Genomic DNA, 14,651 nt, shown 5'->3' with positions numbered 1-14,651 from the left:
ACCGTAAGGTAAACGATGTCACTAAGCCGGATTCATTTCCTCTTCCTCGGATGGAGGACTGCGTTGATCAAGTCGGCGCAGCTAAGTTTGTGAGCAAATTTGACCTGTTAAAGGGCTATTGGCAGGTGCCACTGACGAGTAGGGCACGTGAAATCTCTGCCTTTATTACACCTTTTGGTCTGTACTCGTATTCGGTTATGAGTTTCGGGCTGCGTAATGCGCCTGCAACTTTTCAGCGACTTATGAACAGGGTTGTCTCTGGTCTGGCCGGGTGCGCTGTTTATCTGGACGATGTAGTGATATATGCAGATACTTGGGAGGAACATCTGTCCCGTATTCAAGCCTTGTTCGAACGTCTGGCTGCGGGTCGTCTCACGATAAATTTGGCTAAATGTGAATTTGCTCAGGCGACTGTTACATACCTTGGAAAGGTGGTTGGGCAGGGTGAAGTGCGTCCTGTTCGGGCTAAAGTGGTAGCTATTGATGCTTTTCCACTACCAACTACTAAAAAGGAACTGATGCGTTTCTTGGGAATGATTGGGTATTATCGTGGTTTTTGTAGGAACTTCTCTACTGTGGTCGCTCCCTTGACAGATTTGCTGAAAGGTAAGGCTGTATACGTATGGTCTTCTCATTATCAACAGGCTTTCGAAAATGCAAAGAGGTTGCTTACTTCAACTCCGGTACTGGCTGCTCCTCGTGTGGATTTGTCATTTACCTTGCAGGTGGATGCTAGTCATGTGGGGGCGGGTGCAGTGTTACTGCAAGCAGATGTGGCTGGGGTTGAGAGGCCTGTTAGTTTCTTTTCCAAAAAGTTTAACCATTATCAGTTGAACTATTCGGTCATTGAAAAAGAAGCATTAGCACTTATATGGGCGCTACAACACTTTGAAGTGTATGTTGGGTCGGGTGTAGTACCTATTGTGGTCTACACCGACCATAACCCTCTCACATTTTTGAGGTCCATGAGGTGTCCTAATCAGAGGATAATGAGATGGTGTTTATTTTTACAATCCTTCCATCTAGATGTGCGGCACATCCGGGGGACTGATAACGTGATTGCTGATGCGCTCTCTCGTGCGCCCTGTTCATGAATATTGATGTGACTGACCAGTGTTTGATTTTGTCATGTTCTATCTTTCCTGTTTGTCCCCTCCTAGTCTTGTGTTTTTCTTTCCTCTTAAAGGTTGCTTCCTGTGTAAAGGTTGCTGAGGTCTGGAGAGGAGGATGATGGGTGGGGCAAGTGGAGGGGTGAACATGTACAAATTGTCGGTTTGGGACGCAGGGGCTGGTACGTTGGTCCGGGGTCCTTGTTGGTCCCCGGTCTTATGGGGGGGGGTGTGACGACCCTCCCACTCTGTCTGCCGTATTCTCTCTTTGCTCTTGTTTCCTTATTAGGATGCCGGTGGGCGGAGTTGGGAGGGTCGTCAGCTACATGGGAAACACCTGGGCCGGGTGTGTCCCAGCATAAATGGACCTCTTTCACATTCATTGAGGAGACTCTCTCCAGGCAGATACTTTGACTTTGGTTGTGGTATTTTTTGTGGACTTTTTGGTTGTTTGATTTGGCACCTCTCAACACTTTTCCATATTACATTTATGCAAGCAAACACTCACTTACACTACTGATTACTGATTACACACCCCATCGTTATTTGAGTTAGTTACTTTAGTTAATAAATATATACTTTAAGTATTCCTTGTCTCCACGTGTCTCCCTTTTGTTACGAACTTGAGCCGGTTCGTGACAACAGATACTCCAATCTCCGCTGTGGAGCTTTGCAGCTCCTTCAGGGTTATCTTTGGTCTCTTTGTTAGCTCTCTGATTAATGCCCTCCTTGCCTGGTCCGTGAGTTTTGGTGGGCAGCCCTGTCTTGGCAGGTTTGTTGTGGTGCCATATTCTTTCAATTTTTTATAATGGATTTAATGGTGCTCCGTGGGATGTTCAAAGTTTCTGATATTTTTTTATAACCCAACCCTGATCTGTACTTCTCCACAACTTTGTCCTTGACCTGTTTGGACAGCTCCTTGGTCTTCATGGTGCCGCTTGCTTGGTGGTGCACCTTGCATAGTGGTGTTGCAGACTCTGGGGCCTTTCAGAGCAGGTGTGTATATATACTGAGATCATGTGTCAGATCATGTGACACTTAGATTGCACACAGGTGTACTTTATTTAACTAATTATGTGACTTCTGAAGGTAATTGGTTGCACCAGATCTTATTTAGGGGCTTCATTGCAAAGGGGGTGAATACATATTCACGCACCACTTTTCCATCATTTATTTTTTTGATTTTTTTTTAACTAGTTATTTTTTTCATTTCACTTCACCAATTTGGACTATTTTGTGTATGTCCATTACATGAAATCCAAATAAAAATCAATTTAAATTACACGTTGTAATGCAACAAAATAGTAAAAATGCCAAGTGGGATGAATACTTTTGCAAGGCGCTGTAATATTGCAGTTTAGGCGAAATTTAGATTTTGGCACTTTTACGTGCGTCAACTTTCTCTTTATCTCACTCAGTTTTCCATTTCTCCTGTTTCATTTTTCCCAACCTGTTTCTGTCGGATATAAACTCAGTGATTTTGTTTACGGAGAAAGGCAAGCAGCTTTGAGCTATTTACTGTCACTTAATGGACTCCAGGCCTTCATGTGTACACCATGTGGGAAAGTTGCAGGATCCGTTCTTGAAGTCCATCTGCATTAATTCCATGTAATTTTGTGCTATTAGTTTTGTTGACATCAAATGTATACAAAATCATTTATATCACCGTTTACCCTCTATTTGCAGTGTTCATGATAAACGTAACCTTTCTCCTGACACCGCTATGCTGCGTAACATACTGTACATGATAACACTTCAGAAACAGTCAATGCTTGTGTTGTCTGTGGTCCATCCCTTGGCCTAGACCCTTGAGACACAAAGTCATCTGCATGGCCAGTCATAGATCAGAGGCAAGACAAAGGGTCATGACCGTGTAACAGTATGACTCAATTACTCCAGGGCATGGAAGAAGAAATTGTACTGGGGCTGAGTAAAGTGAAGAGTTGTGGCCAAGCCAGGAGCTGTGTCATTGGGGAGGGGAGGAAGACAGAGGACAGTCAAAGGTCTTTGCTTAGCTACTACTTGTTTATCATCACTCTGCATTGTTAGATGACCCAGATCCATGGACCTCTGATGCTATTATGAACCATTTCCTCTCTCTGTACGTTTCCGTGAAATTGTAATTTTATCTCCCAAAAGGAAAGGGTGTAGCCACAATGACCTAGCCCCTTCACAGAGGCCCACTGCCACCACTGAAAATACTGCAATCATAGGACTGTAATTTCCCTTCATGCATTTGGTAGCTCAGCGTAATATTCGTACATGTTCAATGATCCTTAATGTTTTCTTTCCTGAGCAAAGCTTAAAAGTCGAATCAACACTGCGTGAATTTTACATGGTGTGGTGCAAATGGTTCTGGTAGTAGTGACCTACATCCGAGCTTCGCATGCCCTTACAAGAGTGCTTTCATGACTTATTAAGATGTTAATAGCTTTGCCGCTACGCTTCTTTAAATCTTTCAAAAGGTGAAGTGAGAGAGATTAGACTACAACACCAGGCCTTTTGATGTAGGTCTGTCAGAGTGAGAGTATTAACCTATCATAAGCAAATCCTGGGTTGTGTTCATTTGGCTCCAAACGGAAGAAAACTGACTGAAACAGGGAGGGACTACCTGGACTTAAGAAATGCTCTTGTTTGTATACCATTCCAAAATGTTTTCCATTGCGTGCCCTAATAAACACAACCCTGGTTGTATACTGGAGTCGAATATTCCCCCAAAGAAAGATCCACGTCAATGGACATACACAAGCATGTTCTTCCTCTAGGTAGAAATGTGTTTATTTTGCAGTTGCAGTGCACACATGTGGTATTGCGTTGTCACTGCATCAGGAACTATCTCCATTTTATAACCAAGAACCCAAAGCCTCAGAGCAAGTCTGTAATCATGCACCCAGGTACCCATTCTAGTTTTGCGGGGGGCGGCATTTTTTGGACTCACCTAGGGCGACAGCACGGCAAGGACCAGCCCTGCATTCTTACATGATTGTGTTCCTCTGGTATGCTCATTTGTGCAATGTGCAATGCCCTTTAAGCGCAGAAGATCCATGAGAAATGCATGTATACCACTATGAAATTATTCAGTGTACTAATTGGGAGATCCACTGACCTTAATATGAATGCATCTGTCTGTGATAAAGCATACATAATATGGAAGTTAGGTAGAACGACACTGTAGTGTAGAATTAAAAACCCTCTATCAATGTGTCATTTCTCTGAAAAACAAAAATAGCCAGTGCTTAATTTGAGCTGGATCCTGCCGGAATAGGATCCATCACCTCTCAGTTTTGCCAGGATCCGGTAGCCCACCTCTCATGGCATGACATTTTGTTTTTCACTGTCTGCAATACATACTGAACATAATAGTCAGTGCTTAATTTGGCCCGGATTCTGCCGGAATAGGATCCGGCACCTTTCAGTTTTGCCAGGACCAGATAGCCTACCTCTCCTGGCATGAAACATTATTTACACCATTGCAATGTAAAAATTCTAATAAAGGAGATCACTCATTGGATGAGTCAGTGAAACTGGAAAGATTTTTTTATGACTATCATTTCTTCCTCAGATTGTACAATATGGTTGTGTTTAGACAGGCAGCCCAATTCTGATATTTTTTTCCACTAATTGGTCTTTTGACCAATCACAACAGATCTTTTCACATCAGATCTGACTGGTCAAAGACCAATTAGTGAAAAAAAGATCAGAATTGGGCTGCCTGTGTAAACACAGCCTTTGTATGTCTCCACACGCCTAGGCCTAGGCTATTGATGGATTCAAGACAAGGTTGTTTTTATTGATCTCAGATTATCAGTTTGTCAGTGTCAAAGTAGGCTGTCATTTCGATCATTTGTGTTGTATTAAAAAAGATTCTGCTAAAGTCACCAGTCATGTAAGTGCCTCTACTCTACTGTTCTATGCCACTAGGCAAATGTGATGATTTGCATGCAATGCTTTATTATAAAGGTACCTCAGAGCCCCCCAGGTCATCCCCCTCTTGCGCTCACCTTTTGTTCCGGAACCTCCCGATTTACAAATTAAGCACATTTTACCTTTATGTGTTACTTCTGTAATCAGAACACACAGGACATATCCCTTGGACCAGATTGCAAAAGATGCCAAACTGAACATCAGTGATCACACATGGCCTTCTCTCAAATCAACTCTATTCTTAATTTGTCCTGCAAAATCCATATTGGACACCTCCATCAAACACCACACATCTGGGGACCACCATGCCCAAACAGACACCCTTCTTCAAATGGCAGCAGGCCCCCATCCAACAGCCCTCCTGAGTGGGCTTCAGCTCCCCCCTGAGAGAGGGTTTAATACCAGGCCATCTCCCAGTGGGCCCTCCCTAACTGCCTCTAACACGGCCTACAAGTCACACTCAATTAAACCAACCCCACCAAATGGAGCAATTACCACTGTTTAACCTCACCCTTCTGGAGGCAGCCATCTTCCCCATCACTAATGAGCCCCTATTTTCACACTGCCTGCACAGGAGAGATGCAGAGAGACCCTCTTGTCATTTTGGGGCGGTGCGGTACTAATACTAATTGTATGATTAGGACGCTTTAATGATAAAACAAAAAGATGATAACATAATTTTTGTTGGAAATCTAGGCTACATGGTTAGTAAGGATTATGGTGTACTCAAAACAAAATATAGTAGCTGTATTTCTTCACCACAACATTACACTTACAAAGTCACACCTACGATTACGAGTGCACAATTGGGCATCTTACTTTCTCACTCTTGTCACTTCACACACAGCTTTCCACAGCTCCTCACTTCTCGCTTTTAATTCTTTACACCATCACACACATTATCCACAGCAGTTCTGATGCCTGCAGTTCTAATGCCTCCCCTCCTCAAAACAACATGTCCACCAGCAGAGCATAGCAACCAGGTTCATGCATACATTCAAAAAAGTCATCCCTTACCTTGAGTTTCTCGTAGCGGTCGCTCAAGGCCGCCACCTGGTGGTCTCGGTGTCTTCCCACCAGTTTGCACAGCGAGCAGATGAGCTGTTCGTCGGTGACGCAATACATGTTCACTTTCTCCTCCTCGTGCTCCAGGCACTGCAGCCCCCGCAGGTGGCAGTCCGGCATGGGCTCGATCAGACGGTGGCCCGTGAACGGCTTCTTATTAGGGTGCGTGGCTCGCAGGCACTCGTCGCAGTATGACACCTCGCACGTCACGCACGTCTTGACGGCGTCCTGCGGCGGGTCCTGCTCGCAGAACTGGCACTGCACGTGGCTGGGCGGCGTCCCGGGGCTGGTCATGGCGGCGGAGGTGGGGACCAGGGCCAGGGCAAATCGCCCGCCGTCCTCGCTAGGGGAGTTGGGCCCGCTGTGGGGCAGCAGGGCCAGGGGGCCGGAGGAGGCGGCCCTCTGGACGCGGTCGATGATGTTCTGGAGGGTGACGTTGCGTTTCAGTCCTTCTAGGCCACGCTGCGGACTGAGAGAGATGACATAGCGGCAGGTGGGGCACTGGAAGGCTCCGATGGACTGGACAGGCTCGTTGGAGGCGCAGTGGGATACCAGGATGCGATGGGCACAGCCGAAGCACAGGCTGTGGGCACAAGGCAGGAGCAGTGGGTCCTCAAAGAGCTCAAGGCAGATTGGGCAAGTCAGCTCTGACTCCAGCGCGTCCATCCTCTCAGGCGGAACTCAGGCGCGGTGTCAGCGAAATCCAGGTTAACTGCTCAGCTAACTGGAGAGGTGGACAGAAAGAGTTTGGGGTAAAATGAACAGTTCAGATAAATACACATGTGAATGATTATGTAAAGAGTTGACTGATCATTTTCGTTGTCATCAGATTAAGTACTTTAATGAAAATGAAGCGATAAATTAATTCAACAAAAACGTGGAGTATTGAGCTATCAGAGCTTGTATTGTTTAAAATATGGGTGAGGTCATAGAAATGAAGCAAAACTCTCTTCTGTTATTTCTGTTTCCTTTATTTATTTGTCTAATGTTAATAAACAGAGGACAGGAGTACCATTTACATTAAACATGTCTGCATAAGTCAGATAATATTGTCTCAGTAATGGCAAGCTGTAACACACTGACTGACGGTGACTCAGAGCCCTTGTCAAAACCAATAAGGAGGGATGTTTTTTTACTTCTACCCGAAAACCTGGTTACACAACTCAATACATTTGGCAATATACATTTGTATATAATTTTTGTAGGCCTCCAGGTGGGTTATCCAATCCCCAATTGATGCTGAATGCAGATAATCACTCATCAGAACAGAGAAAACTCAAACTTGCTCCCCCACAATGCTGTCTAGACAGGTCAGCTAAACACTCATGCCATTGTCTAAGGTGGCGGGTGCCAATACTCTCCCGACGCCATTCCCTTCTCTCAATCCTGCTGCAGTGAAAATGTACCCTCAGACTTCAGGTTGGCTGAATACAGCAAGGGGCAAATTATTTTCAACAAACTGATGCTGAGCAGAGCACAGGAAATAGGATCTGTCTACCTGGCAATACAATGATTTTACAGTTACCCAAAACCATTATGTGATTTTACTTGACCATGGCAATGCTGACCTGATCAATTTGAACCCTTCTCCAAAGTCTAGTGTCAATAACTGAGTAATCCTTCCTCTAATCAAGCCCTTTTTCCAGGGATGTCCCTGAGTGCAGTATTTTCAACAACTTGTCTGTCCAGCCAGTACAGTACTATACATCTCTCTGACCTAGTTCCAAGTGGGACTAGACTGCTACGCAACACCACTCCCCATACCCCTCTAGAACTCTGACAGACACAAATATTCTTATTTAGTATGGCATCATCTCTGAATTCCTCTGATCAGGGACATTGAGTTCACTGAATGTCAACCGCAGAATGGTTGAACCTTCTGGCATCGGGCATCGGACAGAAGCTGTAGTGACCAGACACATTCATTATTAAGGATCATACATTGTGTAATATTGTAAGTCACAAGTTTGAAACACATACACCAAACTTGCCTAGATTAATTGACCTGATACAGAACTGAATAAATCAAAGTAGCACACACCGTACTAACAATGACTTGGCTATCACAGAGACAACTGCAGTGACCTAATGGTTTCTCTGAACTCTGTGACCAAATCGGTCCCTTGACTTCGGTGTATGCCATTATAGTATGCGACTGCATGTCAAAGTGTCTGCCCTCACCCTAATAACACGAAATAAACCATGAAACAGCTGAATAGATTCCTCTGTTAAAAGTCCAAAGCAAGTGGATTCCCCGTCAGACTTTGCCATGGTCTTTGCCCTTCCTTAGCACGCGGATCCCCTGTTAGCCTACCCACTCATTACCTACCGATGGATCTCGCTCCTGTGCACTCAACATCGCAGACATCTCTGCTGAGGCGGAGGACGATGCTACGGAATCAGAAAGACAGGCAGCAGGGAGCTCAGAGGACAGAGCCCTGAGCACGGAGACACAGCGGGGTAGAACATCGGTCCACAGCAGGCATCGCTCTGCTGCCTGCTTCTCCCTTAACCTCCTCAACGCACACTCTGAATACGCAGAGTCGTCTAGTGTAGCTGCCAACCAGCGTTTCACAGGAGTTTCACAGGAGCCATAGAGGCACAACAGGAAAGGACAGAGTTGTCCCGACAATTCCAGGAAAGTTAGCGAGTGAGAGCGGTTCACTAGAGCGGTTTGCTCTGTGGACAATCCCACTTCACACGAACACTGAACACCTCCGAACACACACTTCTGCCAGTGACACCGCACTCTGTCGGACCTCACAGTGGAGGTGAGGGAGGGAAGGAGGGAGAGAAGAGAGGAGAGGAGAGGGGTATTTTCCTCTCTCTCCCTTCTGCTCATTTATAGCTGTGGTCCAGTGAGAAATCAGATGTAACACATCATTAAAATACTGTGTGAAAATCAGATATGAGGGATACATATTGTGTACACTGGGGGGTACACATACAGATAAAAAAATAATATTTGCGTAAAGTTCTATGACATGTAATTGGTTTAGACCTCTGTGAAAAATCGACTGTGATGACCTTTCCAAAGGGCTAACCAGGGTTAGCAGTTGAACTGAGTCTGAACCATTAAGATCAATAAAACAATGTGTGGAGTTATGTTAGTGTGCTGATATGCCTGATAGAGCGAGAGAGTCACAAGTTGAATTACAGTATTCTCCATCTAAACTTGTAGTTATCGTGGCCGAATACTGACCGGGCACGCAGGGCACGTGCCCAGGGGCCCTGACCTTCAGGGGTCCCCTTTGAATTTGTTAGTCACTCACTCTAGTATATATCTCTTCCCCATGGCAAAATTAGTAGAATCGCAAGACATTTTTGTGAAATTGAAAAATATTCTCTACGCACATGACAGAAAGTGTAGAATTGCAGGATATTTAAAACTAAATTTCTTCTCTCCGCCGTCAAGAGACATTTTTTGCTCACTTAAGGCCCTCAAAAGGGGGCTTGTTTTCATGATCTTGGGTCCAAGGAAAACATTGAGTTTCTCATTTGGGTCCCATGTTGAAAAAGTTTAAGAACCCCTGATTTAGAGCACTATGCATATCCCCTTGTGTCTCTCTGGATATCTTGTCTGTGTGTGGAGTTACTGGTTGTATCTTTAATTCAACTCAGTTACTAGAGGTTGTGGCTTTTTCACTCACTGTGATCTGCAACCATTTTTACAGATCCTTTTTCTCTCCAGTTTCTAAAAACAGCCACTTCATGAAGAGTGGATAGAAATATGAAAGGGCAAGACAATATATTGTATGACGGCGCAAAGATCAGACGCTCTGAGACACAAAGGGAAAGTATTCGATTGGAGATTGGTTAACGCCTTCAAGCTACAGTACATTGAAATTGGATGTAAAAATAGCCTTTATGCTATCATAGTAAGCTTACGTCTCAAACTGAATGTTTGAAGCTAGAGTAGCCAAACAAAATACCCCTTATTCAATAATATGTGGTCAATAATTTATTTAGAAAAAATCCAAGATTCCCTTTCAGTTCGGTAAAGGGAGATCCCATAGAGTGGATGGCATTTTATAATCCCACGCTTGTTATCCCCGAACAACTGTAACTTAAAATAGAATAAACAAATAAATAAATAAACCAGCAGAAAGCTGCTGTAACAAAATGGAGGGGAATATTGTCCATCCGGTGGCTTGACGTGAGCGACCGTGGCATCCCACGGAGCGCAACGCTCAAAGTAGGTCAAAGGCATTGACCTAGCTAACATAATCAGTGTGTATGCGTATGATTAAATGAACTGAGACGGGTGAAAAAAGAGAGGAGATGCACAAAGTGTTTTGGGGCAAGAGAATGAACCATTTATAGGTAGTGTATCAGGACATAATCTATAGTTTCCAAACCACGGCCCAAAATTTATTTTTTTGTTCTAGCTACCTAGGACTTTTGTTTGCTTCTCTCCAAACATGTTTAATAATCTAACGGCAGATTAGAGGATTGGCTGTTAAGAGTGATAACAATGTCTTTCAGACACACAAAGTTGGCTCATCTGAGATTAACCCCTGACCCTAAAGTTTATTCCAGGAGCTGTCCCCTCCCCCTACAATTTACCTCAATTTATAGATTTTTTATTGAGCATGTAATTGGTCTTGACACCACCCTTTGAACCATAGAATAACATTTGGTGCATGTTCATGCCCTTGATGTCTGCTTTTGTTGTCAATATATACTGTAGGCATATTTCCAGGGTCATTGTTGAGAGTGTGAAAATATCCACCACTAAATGGCTATTGGATCCTCTGATCTTGGCATAAAAATGGATTTGTCACAGCTACAGCTCCACAGCCCCTCCACTGTTCTGAGAACCTAGTGTCTCTCTCTCCCCTTCTCCCCATGACCGTTGCATGCAATGCCCCCCTAATCACCTCTAATGACCGCCCCAGACCGTACGTCAGACTCATTAGCGTTAGCATTTAGCCTCTCGCCCCCCCTCACTCTCAGCCTGCCTTTCTTTGTTTCGGCCCCAGACACCCTGCCCGTTTATCCATAATCCGCTCCTGCCACTGTGTCTGTGACCAATCAGAGTCTTTCATGTTGGGGATCGGGTCAGTCACGACTAATGGGATTGGATGCTGTGTTTGAGGCTGGGGTGCGAGCCAGGCGATTAGGGGGGGACCCGGAGCCCTAAACTGTCACATTTGACTCAGGGGGGTCTGTCTCTCTGGCTATGATCCTCATCTCCCTCCCCACTCCTGACTGACCCAGATATGGAATAATAATAAAACTGTTATAAAAATTAATTTGTGTTGGGGACATATTGGGGAAGAATGTGTTTGTATAACAGTGTTTATAAAGCCGACAGGGCCAGATGTAAAAGTTTCAATGACGCGTGTGTGTGTGTGTGTGTGTGAGTGTGTGTGCGTGCGTGCAAGCATGCGTATGTGTGCGTGCGTGCGTTGCGTGCATGCTTACATGTGAGTGCATGTTTGCACAGCAGGTCTGCATATGTGAGGTTATGAGTTTGTGCAGAAAGTGGGAGTGTATCCAGTTTACGGTGGAGACATCCTATATGACCTGTGTGATGTAAACAGTAAATAATGCCTTCATCTATAATGCATCATACTGTATAGGATCGTTCCCCTCTCCCTCGCTCCACTCCCTTACATCACAAGACAGATGACGAGAGAGAGATGTCTTATGAAGCTAGTATGTGTGCATGTTTTCGTGATAGTGTATTGAATGTGTGTGTGTCTACCTTTCAGAATATCTGAGACTGTTAATGTGATTCTGTGATACTGTTCAAGGCCCAGCTTAAGTGTCAGTCAGTGACATGGGAGGAGAGAGGGGTCAGGGGTGACATATGCCTCTCCACTCATCAGCCAGTTCTGGCAGAATCAAAGACCCAGTGCCGGGGGGAGAGAGTGGGAAAACTTTACCTGGCGTCTGTGGAATGTTATATGGAGCTCGGAAGCATACGGTACTGAGTTTAACAGTCCTAGAGGTCAGAGGTGGGAATGTAATAAAGGTGTGTGTGTGTGTGGGTGCACTCATTTGTGTGAGTGTGTGAATGCACCTGTGTGTGTGTGTGTGTGTGTGTGTGTGTGTGTGTGTGTGTGTGTGTGTGTGTGTGTGTGTGGGTGCACTCATTTGTTTGAGTGTGTGAATGCACCTGTGCGTGTGTGTGTGCATGTGCGTGCGTGTGTGCTTCCATGTGTTTGTGTGTTAGTGTGCCTATGTGTGTGTGCACCTGTGTGTGTGTGTGCGTGTGACTGTGTGAGTGCGTGTATGGTTGTCTTATCTCTGTCACACATCATCAACTCATACTGATACCCTTTTCTACCAGCAGAAGATGTCGCTACAGACCGCAGATACAGTCGTGGGATTGGGGGCCCTCGTTCTGACATATCAGTAAGACCACAGGTCATTGGTTGCTCCATCAGTCACACCACAAGAGGCTGACCCCAGGTTATCTTTGGCATGCTTGAACTGACCTGGTAAACAGTCATATAAGGTCATAACAGCATACATAACACCCTACACATGGATCAAGTTAGAAGCTATATGAAACCATATGGGAGGTATTTAAAAACAGCCTATGTGTATGTTTATTTATTTAAAAAATTTTTTTTTTTCTTTTTTTTTTTATTAATATTTATTATTATTATTTTTTTTTTTTTTTTTTTTTTTTTTTTTTTTTTTTTTGTCATTTAGCAGACGCTCTTATCCAGAGCGACTTACAGGAGCAAGTAGGGTTAAGTGCCTTGCTCAAGGGCACATCGACAGATTTTTCACCTAGTCGGCTCGGGGATTAGAACCAGCGACCTTTCGGTTACTGGCACAACGCTCTTAACCACTAAGCTACCGTGATATCTGTTTATGTATCACACTTCAAATACTCCACCTTTTATTGCGTTTTCTGTGCATTGTTCTAGTAAAAGACATAAGCTGACGCACACCCAAAAATGTTTTGTAGAAGTGCTGAGTAATGGAGAGTAAACTACAAAAAGAAAGAAAGAAAGAAAGAAAGAAAGAAAGAAAGAAAGAAAGAAAGAAAGAAAGAAAGAAAGAAAGAAAGAAAGAAAGAAAGAAAGAAAGAAAGAAAGTTGCACACTAATTATGCTCCCAAACATTTAATGGTTATAGCAACCAACGTTTCAGCACGTAGTGCCTTCTTCTTCAGGGTTTTCTGTGCAATGTACCATGCACAATGCACAAGCTATTATCTTGCCTGTTTTAATACTGTTGTTTGTCCATTCTTGTGATATGAATGTGAGGACTGTTAAATTCTTCAGTTTATACATGAAAATTATCCTCAAAATTACTTTGTAAAATGTTTCAAGAAAGAACGCTCTCTGGTGGCAACAATGCAGACTTGCAGAAAGACACATAGTTATACATTTGAGCATCTGCTTCTCTGGATCTTGCGAGAGAAGGCTCTCATCATCCCACATTCCATAATTTTCCCCCAAAATGGCAACCACCAAACTAAAGTCACACTTTTCCTATTTCAATTGTTCTCGCTCTACTGTGCCGATTGACTATGGCTGAAACTGCATTCCGGTTCACATGACTTCCCTGATCGAACAGGCAGAGCCAAAATCCCAAACAAGTCTCTCATTGTCAAAGGCTCAATGCAGAAGAAGTTACCATGGAAATATTGTTCATGCATCTATTGGACCAAATAATCAAAGAACGCATAAGCATTGGAGCAGAATAGAGAGAAAAAAATGGTTGTGGCTCATTTCCTGCTGGGAGATACCCAGATTGCAATTAGCAAACAGCACAACTGTGCTCAGAACTGAGCAACTTGAGATGTGTTATGTTAAACTGAAAAATGTGCCACTACTATCGCAAAGATAACAGCTAAGTCACCATCCATCTAATTACCTTATATCAACAAGACACACAATGCTGTTGTTGCTATATTTATGCCCAGTGACAAACACAGAGCGAGTCACAGTGACTCATTCCAACAGTCTGTCATGTCCTGTGGCAGGTCAAAGTGGCCTCACGAGAGCTTATCAGACTATGATCCTCAAGCACTCGTCTCCACTGATCAGGTTGACTGTGGACCGCTTTATAACAGGGTAACAAAGCATCAACCACATCTTGAAATCACAGATCTCCCTTCATTATCAAAGAAAATAAATTATCCCAGATCTGTTTGTGCTGTCTGTCAACTCATATGGTCATTGTCATGCCAAACATGGACAAACAGATCTGGGACCACGGGAGAGAAGGCTAGAGGAGCATCTCTGTGCCTTTGACCCACAATACAGTAAGTGAAGGGAAGTGACCATGATAGGTTTGTCCTTAGGGACAGGAGTCCACAGTGTCAAATGCATGCTTGGCTGGAGAGGACATGTCGCTGAATGGCAGATGTGATCTCATCAGTATCACAACCATGTTGACAGCAGTGTGCTAAGGGTATTTGGAGGAACTCGGAAATACATAGCATAAACAAACACAAATACACATGCAGGTACATGCAGGTACACACACACACACACACACACACACACACACACACACACACATGCCAACCTCCCAATTGCCATCCCACCCATGCCGCTCCCATAGTCAGTGTGTCAAATTCTC

General features: G+C 44.1%; 1 protein-coding gene across 2 annotated transcripts in view; it reads right to left on the bottom strand.

Moving 5' to 3' along the window:
- LOC311112217 (E3 ubiquitin-protein ligase Midline-1-like) overlaps positions 1–6,764 on the bottom strand; it is a gene marked incomplete at its 5' end in the record, with an annotated part of 31,566 nt that extends 24,802 nt beyond the window's left edge. Inside the window, one exon of one of the 2 annotated variants that reach the window (XM_084155238.1) lies at positions 6,051–6,764. In XM_084155238.1, coding sequence (XP_084011364.1) covers positions 6,051–6,764 — 714 coding nt within the window. The remainder of the gene's footprint in view (positions 1–6,050) is intronic. The other variant, XM_084155239.1, reaches the window with a different exon arrangement.
- Positions 6,765–14,651: the final 7,887 nt, after the last annotated feature.

This window comes from Coregonus lavaretus (genome assembly GCF_964263955.1).
Source record: "Coregonus lavaretus genome assembly, chromosome: 38".
Classification (NCBI taxonomy): domain Eukaryota; kingdom Metazoa; phylum Chordata; class Actinopteri; order Salmoniformes; family Salmonidae; genus Coregonus; species Coregonus lavaretus.
The sequence above is the reverse complement of the archived record's forward strand: the minus strand, read 5'-3'. Positions and strand labels throughout refer to the sequence as shown.